The sequence below is a fragment of the Anoplolepis gracilipes genome, chromosome 3, assembly GCF_047496725.1.
Source record: "Anoplolepis gracilipes chromosome 3, ASM4749672v1, whole genome shotgun sequence".
NCBI lineage: Eukaryota > Metazoa > Arthropoda > Insecta > Hymenoptera > Formicidae > Anoplolepis > Anoplolepis gracilipes.
The window spans coordinates 10,815,729-10,826,145 of record NC_132972.1 but is presented as its reverse complement, the minus strand read 5'-3'; the positions used below and the strand labels follow the sequence as shown (position 1 = coordinate 10,826,145).

Sequence of the window (10,417 nt, the reverse complement as noted above, 5' to 3'; positions counted from 1 at the left end):
TTTAATCATCAGCTCAGGTAATAGTCTCTCGATATTAATATTCTATAACTGAACACTGAATATCACGCAATTGTATTGTATTATAAATACAATACATCAAGGATATTAATTATCATGTAACTAATAAATACATCTAACAAATTTCTATTTGAATATGAAAGAAATCTTTATATAAATAGCGCTTACATCGAAAAAGAACAGTTATTTGGCATAAAGAAAATTTCAGCCATGTTTTCAATATATTTTTAAGGCTCCGATGGGTTTAACATTTCTCTTGAATAAAGCTTATTTCTTAATTTCATTCACTGTTGACATGAATGGTACGTTTCCTGAACATTCTCTTACACGATGAACCTGTGGAATCTCGTCAAAATCAGAGCGCAAGTCGTATTCCTTGTATTGGTAATCGTGCGAGAAAGGCTGAAGGGAGAAAACCGAAGAGAAACGAAAGACGGAAGGTGCGGGAGGCAGAGGACTGAAGGGATGAAAGGGAATGCCCGAACTGATGGGCTAGCGAGGAGGGTAAAGCGAGCAGAGGGGCAAGCCGCAGACTCTGTGATATACATACACCAGACGAACGGACGGAAGAAAGACAAAGACAATAATTTGAACGATAAGCGCGAGTAGGACGGAGCGGTGCAACGTGGCGGCGAGTGGGAAAGCAGGAAGAAAATCAGGTCGGAGCGAGACGCACCACTCCGGACTCCGGGATACAACCATGAAAGGGACGGAGATGTGGAGCAGCACGCGGCTGAGAGAAAAGAGACGGCAGAGCGCGAGATGAAACGGACGAGGAAAGAAGATCGAGTGGGAGCTCTCTCCGAGCGAGAAGTCGCGAGCGGTACCCAAAGGCGCGGAGAGAGAGAGAAAAGGACTTTCCCGAGAGGTAGAGGTAGAGACCTACATATTCCGCGAGGCCATTGAGACGGCGCAATGTGACGGCACGGGCTCTCCGTCCTCTTCTGATCCCACTAGTCTCCTCTCCGTCCCGTCCACGACGCCAGCGCTCTGTGAACGGTAGGACGTGGGACGTGGGACGTGGGAGGGGAGAGGGGAACCCGAAGGCGACTCGCCGGCGTACAGCGCTGCGAGAATTCAGTTGCTCACGAGCATCCGTCGACTGATGAACATGGCCTCTTACACATCGAACAGCGCGAGTGTCGTGCTCGCGATGTGCCGTACCGCTTTCCTCATCGTGATGGCGATTATGGCTCTTAGCAGGGCCGACAATGCGGAGAATGGCCTGAAGGTAGACAAGTTGTACATGCCTGAGGTATGCGACGTTAGATCGAAGAAAGGCGACCAGCTGACCATGCACTACACCGGTACGCTGCAGGACGGCAGCAAGTTCGACTCAAGGTCAGTGATAACTCGCAAAAACACGAGCGAATACTTGGTGAGGCGAGCGGAGAATTCTAATAGATTGGTGATTGTGTGTAAGAGATTTGTGCGAAATAAAACAATTCTGTCGATTACGAGATTTTTTTCTTAACAAAATGCGTTAGTAGTGGACACCTGTTTAGCAAGATTTAGTGAGAACCGTGAATATTTGTACTTGGAGAACACAACGACGATGACGTTAGTGATTAACTGAGTTAAAGTCGTTAACAGCTATGCGATAAGCCTTTTCCGTGTTAATGTAATATTCTGCGTGTAATACTTTTAATATTTTTTTATTATCTTTCTTTTGGTAAATTATTTTTGCATATCCAATTAACCAGTTTCTAATTGAAATAATTTGTTTATTATGGCTTGAGTTAAAAGTAGAATGAATGCAAATAGAAACTGACGGTCATAAGTTAAAATAAACTGATTAATTCTATATACTGAAAGTTGGGAGATTTAGTACCGAGTACTCTTCTATTACAGCTAATATTTAAATTTCAAATCTAGTTGTTGAAAGAGAAAAGTAAATACAAAACTCTTAAATAAACATTTGATATATTTAGCATTTATGGAAAAAAATATTGTAGCTTTGTGCTATGTATAATCAAGTTAATAAAAAAAATTAGATGGAGTAATAATAAAAAATATTATACATTTGAGATATTAAAAATAATCCAGCAATTTTATATAAAGTCATTTCATAGTGATATTACTTTGATAAAACTACTATACATATATATGTATATTCTATCGAATGTGCTTTTTTTTTATCTAATTGTATCTTTTGATCTGGTTTAAAAAAAAACTGATTTTTTTTTTTGAAGAGTTCATCGTACGTAATTGTTTAAAATAGTTCATGAAAAGATCAAACTCACTGTTGCAGAATTAAATAATTTAATTAAAGAAAATTAATTTTAAAAACTCACTATTGCACAATTAAAAAATCTAATTAAAGAAAATTAATTAAAAAAAGACTTTCCATCATCTTTTAATACAATTCATATATTTCTGATTATTTAAATCTAATAACAATTATATTATAAAGTTGAAAAAGAGAGAGAGAAAATATAAAAATATGTTAAGTATTAAAATATTTAACAAGACAAATTTATTTTTGGCAAAAAATACATGTTAAATGAGACCAATTAAAAAGTATTCTCGATCACACAAAATAGCGTGTTCTTGATGACGTCAACGGAAAGAGAAAGAAAGAAAGGAAAGAGAAACAGTATGCGAGTCATCTTTAGATTTCCAACGTGGACAAGTCTCATTGGAGAACAGAATGGTGACGTGTACCATTTCAAGTGTGCGAATGACACTCTCTCGTCGCGCGAAAGTAACTTCTTAGCATGTAATAAGAAGATGTTGGGCTTGCTTCCAGTTGCCCTGAAGTCATTGCTTTCACGTGGAAACATGCATGACCGATATAACAACGCGGCGAAATAATGTTCGCACGGCACGTAACGCGGATCGAAATGCGGATAATTGGAAGTATATCATGCTTTATTCGCGGTTAAACAAAGAGGATCATCATATGAATTTATTAGAATAAAATTTCATAAAGTATTTCTCTCATGATTTTTGAGAAACAAATATTTGAGATTAAGATACATGCGTATTTAATTTTAAATATAGAATTTTTTTCTGTGAAAAAGAGAAAAAAAAGTCATTTTTGACTCGAAGAGCTAACGCGAGCATGTAAGAAGAAACAACACGATAATCCAGTTTGAAAGTAATTTGTCAATAGTGCGATAACTCTCAGCGATAACCTTCTTCTTCAACTTTTTTTAGCCACGTTATACTTCAGAATTGAATTTAGCTGCTTAGGTTTTATACGATAAGTATCTCGCAAGCTCCTTTTTATGATTAACTACTTATATATCTTGAAGTAACTCCCTTTAATATATTGTATTAATCGATCGGATCGCTTCTGATGTCACAATACGATAAATATTCGCTGTTGCTTTCTGATAGCGTTGGCGCGGATGAATAATTCACTTGAAGAATTTCAAAAGATAGATAAAGAGAATATTTGATGTAGCTGAATTTATCTCATGTTTAAATTTCTTATCTAAATTCTTATCTAAATAATTTTTGTAACACATATTTGGTCGTAAAATATCAAGTTTGGAATAATCTCGAAATATTAATCGATAAAGTATTTATTTATATATTGTACAAAAATATTAATTATAATAAACAGATCTTCTAAATTAATAGAATTTAATTAATCTTATCGTATATCTCTTGTATAAAAATTATTATAGACTCTTGCTGTCAAACAATTTTTTTGTTGTCAATTAAAATATAGACATTATAATATATCTTTCATAACTTCTGTAAGCAGATATTTGTCAGTTGATTAAACTTATTTATCCAAATTTATTTTTAGCATTAAGATATCGCAGGTCATTCTGAACTTGATGTCGCGTCGATGCCGATAGGACAATCTTTAACGATAATTCAGATAATTTTGAAACTGAATATAATGTTAATACATGCAGCAAAAAATATGATAAAAATTAAGCTGTTTTTTTTAAATTATTTCTTAAATTTTTATTTATTAAATTTTTTAAAAATTATTTTTATTAAATCTCGATGCAATTTAAAAAAGAGAAGATTATTATTAGAGAAGATGATTATTAGAAAATTATCTTTATGTACATATGGATGTACAATTAAATCAATTAATTATAGTTTTCGTTATACTGGTTTTGTCAATTAATCACTTTCAAGATATTTTAACCACAGAAAATACTTTCTTTTTTTCTCTTCCCTAATTTCTTTTCTTCTACAATGATGCATATTAATACTCCATTATCTGCGTTAACGATGCGCAACGATGTAGCAAAGCAATGAATAATGCTTTATTACACGTGGTTTGCGCGCGTATTGTACTTTTTTTTTAAATTACATTAAAACATTTAAACGTTTAAAAACATTCTCTGCTCCAAAGAATATTATTATAATTACAGTAAGCAAAACTTCATTAAATATTCTCGAATATTGATATTTTGGGTACCTCGTGTTTCCTATATTTTAAAATTAGTATGATATTTTATCCCGAAAGATAATACAATGGAAACATGTGTATGTTGTTTTAATCATTTTATCTTTATACGGTTTAATATGGCATAGTACTGCTCTGTTTTTAACAGTAAATGCAGCGTAATGTAACATAATGTATTATCGATCTATGCACCGACAGGATTCATTACCGATCTTGTACAAAGTCCATGTTAATGAAACTATGGGAGCTCGCAATATGATCAATTCTACAATACGTTTATTTTGAAATTAAAAGATTTTCTTGGTATCCATACATATTTACTTTTCAAGTAAAATTAAATATAGATATTTTTATGACATACTATATATATGTTATATCATAAAATTCTCCGTTTTTTTCAAAGAATTAAATACATATTTATTGTGAATTAAGCAAAAAAATTGGATATCTTATGGACAGAAAGATATGACCTCTTTGCAGCGTTTAAATTATTTCCTAACCCGTTACGGATACCGTTAATCGTGCATCTCGCGTCTACAGAAACTGTACTGTCGGCGATCATATAAAAGAGAGAGGAAGATGACAAAATAAAAAAAAAAAAAACAAAATTAATTTCTCTTTTTTATAATAATTTCCATTATTTTAGTTATACTACCAAATATTGAAAATATTTTTATTAGCAGCGGATTAATTGTTGTTTAATTCTATCGTATATTTTCAGAAACCTATAAAGTGATTTAATCTTAAAAATTATTAATTACTTTAATCTTTTCAACTGTGTTTGCTTAACATTGTTGTCACTCGAATATATATTGTATATATATATATATAATAAATTTGATTTGCCGACATATCATATAAAAAATGTAACGACGCAGGACGCTGAATTATATCGAACATACATCATGTTATTACACATTAATCTATATATATATAGTCGCAATATAATTCTGCGTCTTGTTGTTACCTTTTTTTTTTTATATTGATATTTTGACAAATCAAACTTTCGCCAGCAACGAGATATAAAAACATGGTCGAAGTTATATTGAACATTACGTTAACCGCCGGTTTATCGAGAATTACCTCTATCGTTTATCGGGATTCCACGTCGATTTAACTGTTTCTTATCGAAGAGCATCACGATCACCTGTTTATCGTTTCGCGTTCTATCCGATCCCATTATCATCTTCCTTACTCCGGAATGCGCCTGTATCGCGAGAAAGAGAAACATCGTTGGCGAAAACGTTGACTCCATTTGGCACAAGTCTAGTTTGTCCCCAAGGCGGATTCTGCGGCGCCGGAGTTTTCCATCGGATCCATTTCCACGGACGCGAATCGAGTCCTTGCTCGAGCGAGTTTTGCACCCAAAACCATTCCGACGAGACTTTAATGCACTTCGCGACATTCCTATACCAATTTTACTTACTTCGTCTCGTCGTATCATATTCTTTTTCCTTCACGATACGTGTCACATATTTTGAAAAAATTTTGTAGCCTTTGCCGTTGCGAACGATGAGTAAAGAGATTTCCATTAATCATTTAGGTAAATTGGAGTTAAATAATGTATCTTACATAATTAAATAAACTTGTTACGCATATGAAATTGAGAAATAAGAAAGTATTAATAGAAATTGTATAACAAATAAAGAATAATTATTTAAATAAAGAAATACTTAATTATTAAAAGATTGCGTTAAGATTAAAAATTTACTTGCATAATATATGAATACGTTAAATAATTTGTATTTATATTTTCTTAAAAATTGATTTTTCAATATGAATTGATCGATGTCAGCTTAATCTCAATTTAGCTGAGTCTTTAATTCTTTTGAAAAGTAAAAGTAAAAGACGTGATTTCTAGTAAGTTAATATTATTATAGGATACAATTACCGTCAGCACTAAATACAGAAAAAATTTTGTAAATAATTTTTTTTTTGTATTTTTTCGAAAATACTAGACTATAATATACGAGAATACACGCAGTTTTGTTAATATAAATATATTTTTCGCTGAACAGGCGTTTGACATAGTAACCTTGGACTCTTTTTGAAGTATAGTTCCACACGATGGAATGTTGCAATTGAGTTTTGTCGAGAGATTAAAATAAAAGTACACGTGTTGAAAATGCGAGGAAAAAAAAACGGAGCTGTATAGTACCATCAACTGCAGAGAATAGAAGCATTTAAACTCGTAGTGAATAATGCAAACAGCACAAAATGTAGAAATCGATATTTATTTATGACCCGCGCAGCTAGAGAGAGTGATGCTAAATAAAAATATTATGCCATCTTAAAAGGCACGAATGACATATGCGGGTTTTTCTCAGATTACGTTCTTTTGTACGCAACGAATACGGAAATTACATATACTTGTCGATCAATATTAAAGACATAACAATAAAGTTCTCTTTGCAGTTTATATTATTATTTTTATTTACTTTTGACCGATTTAAAGACATATTTGAAGTGCAGAGAAAAATATAGTTAATGCTCTTTATTAATTTATTTTTTTCTTTGTCTCTCGCATATTTTACTTATTTCTGAGTTATGAAGAAATTAATATAAAATTTTTAAAATTTATTCATATTTTTGTTATCATGATTTTAATTTTGCTACAGTAATTGCGTATAAGCTTGCACATGTTATTTATACATTTAAAAGAGATTGAAACTCATAAATGTATAATAATAATATTGAATGTTTTTTTATGTATCATGTATTGCGTCCCGTGAGAAAAAAAAATTGTAATAGAAAATATTTGATAGTTTTATTTATGTTTAAAAATAACAGCGGATTAGTTTTTGTAACTTCTCGTGGAATACACCATGCAAAGAAATTTCCTAATATATTTTGGTGTACATTAAAATTTTTGGAATTAAATAACTACTTGATTCGATGCGATTACTTTTAAAAAACTTGTGCAAATTTATACATCTCTAAAAACAGAACATGATAAACAATTTGTCTTTATTGTGCAATAAATTAAATATACGTTATCAAATATTAAGCATATCTCTATGGATTTTAAGAATTTTAGTTTGTTTGCTTTCAGTATTATATCAGTACTTTATGTAATTCGCGATAAGGTCTGTGCACGGCAAATTTAACATGGTAAAACACAGAGTACTACTAGCATATTTTATATTCCTTAAAAATATATTCTCTTAAATAGAATAAATATATTATTATTGATAAGCAACTATTGCAGTTATATACATATACATGTATAAGTACAGCACTCTGCATACAATGAAATCTCACTGAGAGGACGTCAGTTTGTAGTAGTGATTTCAGTGAAATGTTACTATTTGGTGAAATATAAGATGGAAAAGCATCTGTGAATATTATATTAATCTTAAAATCTTGTTACTGCCTTAATAGATGATATTTTTAATGATTAAATTTAAGAGAATTTTTGTCATTTTTAATTACGAAACATACAGGATTCTAATCTTGGAATTGATTAGATATATTGAAATTGATATCAACCTTTTTCCTCGATAGAAATTAGAATGCATCATAAGTCTTAAATTTCATGTTCCTTTAGTCCTTTTTATACTTTACTTACTCTTATTAAAGCTTCTTTTACACTTAAATTTTCTATTAATTCTCTTAAAATAATTCGTGTTAATTAACTTTTAAATAAAATTAAGACGAGATTAAAATAAGAATAAACCGTTGCTGATATACATGTTATATTTTTTCAAAGAACAATTTTTAAAACTCGCCTTTCATAGTCTACAAGTTGCTATACAAAGTGTGTATTTTTAATTAACTCTATTAATTAAAGTTTACTCGCACAAAATCAATTATCGAGAACTGACAAACAACAGCGTGACAAACGGTTTAGCTTTTTGATTGTCATTAATCTATTTCGATTATTAAAATATAATTATAAAATAATTATAAAATAATCTCGTACCATTCATTAGTCATTCGTGATAATGACGAAAGTTTAACACCTAATAAACAAACTTTCCGGGAGAACGAGTCTTTTGGTCTTACGATTCGATAACTTCGAGTATTGATCGGATATTACGACTCGTACAACACGTAGCGCTATGAAATACAGGCACTTGCTTGAGCGTTTCGTGAAGTCAACATTGTGATCAATGCAACTGATGAATGAGGATGCTTCAAATTGCTTTTACGTGACTTTCAGTCGCATTGAAGTCTCTGCTAGATTAACTTTAGAACAGAGGAAGAAAGACTTAAGTCGTGAATCTAAATGATTAGGAAATTTTCCTTCTATACTGGTTCTTTTATTATTATTTTTTTTTAACAAAAACACGGTGTAATCTTAACAAAAAGAATTTAATTGATATAAACTTATTTCTCTTAAAAATCATTTTTATGTAAATTAACTTTTATAAATAACTTTTTTAAAAATTTTTCAAATATATATTTTGAAATCGCATTTTCTATTTTTATTTGTTGAAGTAAGCAAATGGATTACGTCTACTTATTATAAGCATAAAATGGATAAAATTAACGACTCTAATGAGATGAACGATGTTTATTTGTGATCTTGATTTAATTTACATTTTGATCAAATCAAACGACTCAATTTTATTCAATTAAAATTTACACAAAGTTCATGGAAATTTATTTTGTAATCTCCGGTCGTGTGATATTTTAGCTGTGCACGGTATGATATCTTTACAACGTATTTTTAATATGCATACATGTGGTGTAAGCTATAATACATTCATATGCAGTTTCCATATACGAAGTAAATGCAAGTTACTTGCGATGTCGATGTCCGCATCCGCGATCTGCATTTATGCGCTTTCACCTGGCGAAATTAGAAACCCGTATATACTTTTTTCGTTACGACAATTTTTGCATTCTGTGATGGTTCTCACTAGGATCATGAGGTGGACATATCAATGATATGGTAAGTCATGCATATTGTATATAGCTATAGTGCACTATGTCTATTTCGACTCTCTATTTTTATTGCATTATTTGCATATATCAACACGTTAATAAATAACATTCTTTATGGTCGTGTATTGCACATATGAATTATGAAATTTGTCTGTAATTATTAATATCCTAAAATTATCTTGAATAGAATCCTGTTCTTTGGCGAAGCAGATTATAACATGTTTCAGATAGATATAAATACTGCAATTAAGGTTTTGCACTCTAATTGTGCAACGCGATGTGGACACCACATTTCGCAGAGAGATTAGCCGCTTAAATGAGCAAAGTTGCAATTGCAAAATGACCGTTATAATTACTCTGGACATCGGAGCAACGGCCGTCGAAGGGCTGCGTAGTAGTTAGCGTGCAGAACGAAAGCCTGCGAGAAGGTCGATTGCCTTAGAAGTTGGCTCGCGAGGGCAGCGCCTCCGGGGTGCGATAACGATGAAGCAAGGTACGATAACGTTATCGTTCTTAACGTCGCTTATATGACATGGACAGCTGGTCTATCGCCCGTTTGTCCGTTCGCGCGCACTTCTAATATGAGTCAAATGTCGAAGTGTCATATCGATATATGAAAGAACAATGTTTCGTTTTATCGATGGTTATTCCCTCATAATTATTTATCGATGATTTTTCTCTCAGCGATGATGTGAATAATCATAAGTACTTCTAAATGGATATCAAAATGAACATCAATGCTGAATATTAATATGACCTCGTGATGCCACAGATAAATGCAAATGTGACTAATTAATGTTTATTTAGAAAAAAAGCAAGTTCTGAGGTAAACTGTTATTTACAAGAAATTGTAAAAAAGAGACGACAAAGATAATCAAGTTTTTATTTTTTATAAAATTCTTTATAATATAGATATATCAAATGAGCTATTGAAACGAAATGTGCATTAATGAGGCATTCTGTAAAAAAATTAATCGTATTATTAGTAATGTTTCCGACATGAAGAATTTTTATTCTTTAATTGACAAAGTAATGTTAAAAAATAAAGTAAATTTTTAAGACATTCTATCAATAACAGATAATTAAAAGTTATTTAAACATCACAGATACAATGTGAACAAGATTATATAT

At 31.4% G+C, this 10,417-nt stretch overlaps 1 protein-coding gene across 2 annotated transcripts in view; it reads left to right on the top strand.

Annotated features, from left to right (window-relative positions):
* Nucleotides 1-1,080: 1,080 nt before the first annotated feature.
* The window catches only part of Fkbp14 (peptidyl-prolyl cis-trans isomerase Fkb14), a 62,935-nt gene continuing 53,598 nt past the window's right edge, over nt 1,081-10,417 (top strand). The window contains exon 1 of one of the 2 annotated variants that reach the window (XM_072887580.1): nt 1,081-1,359. In XM_072887580.1, coding sequence (XP_072743681.1) covers nt 1,124-1,359 — 236 coding nt within the window. In that variant the 5' untranslated portion in view covers nt 1,081-1,123. The remainder of the gene's footprint in view (nt 1,360-10,417) is intronic. The other variant, XM_072887581.1, reaches the window with a different exon arrangement.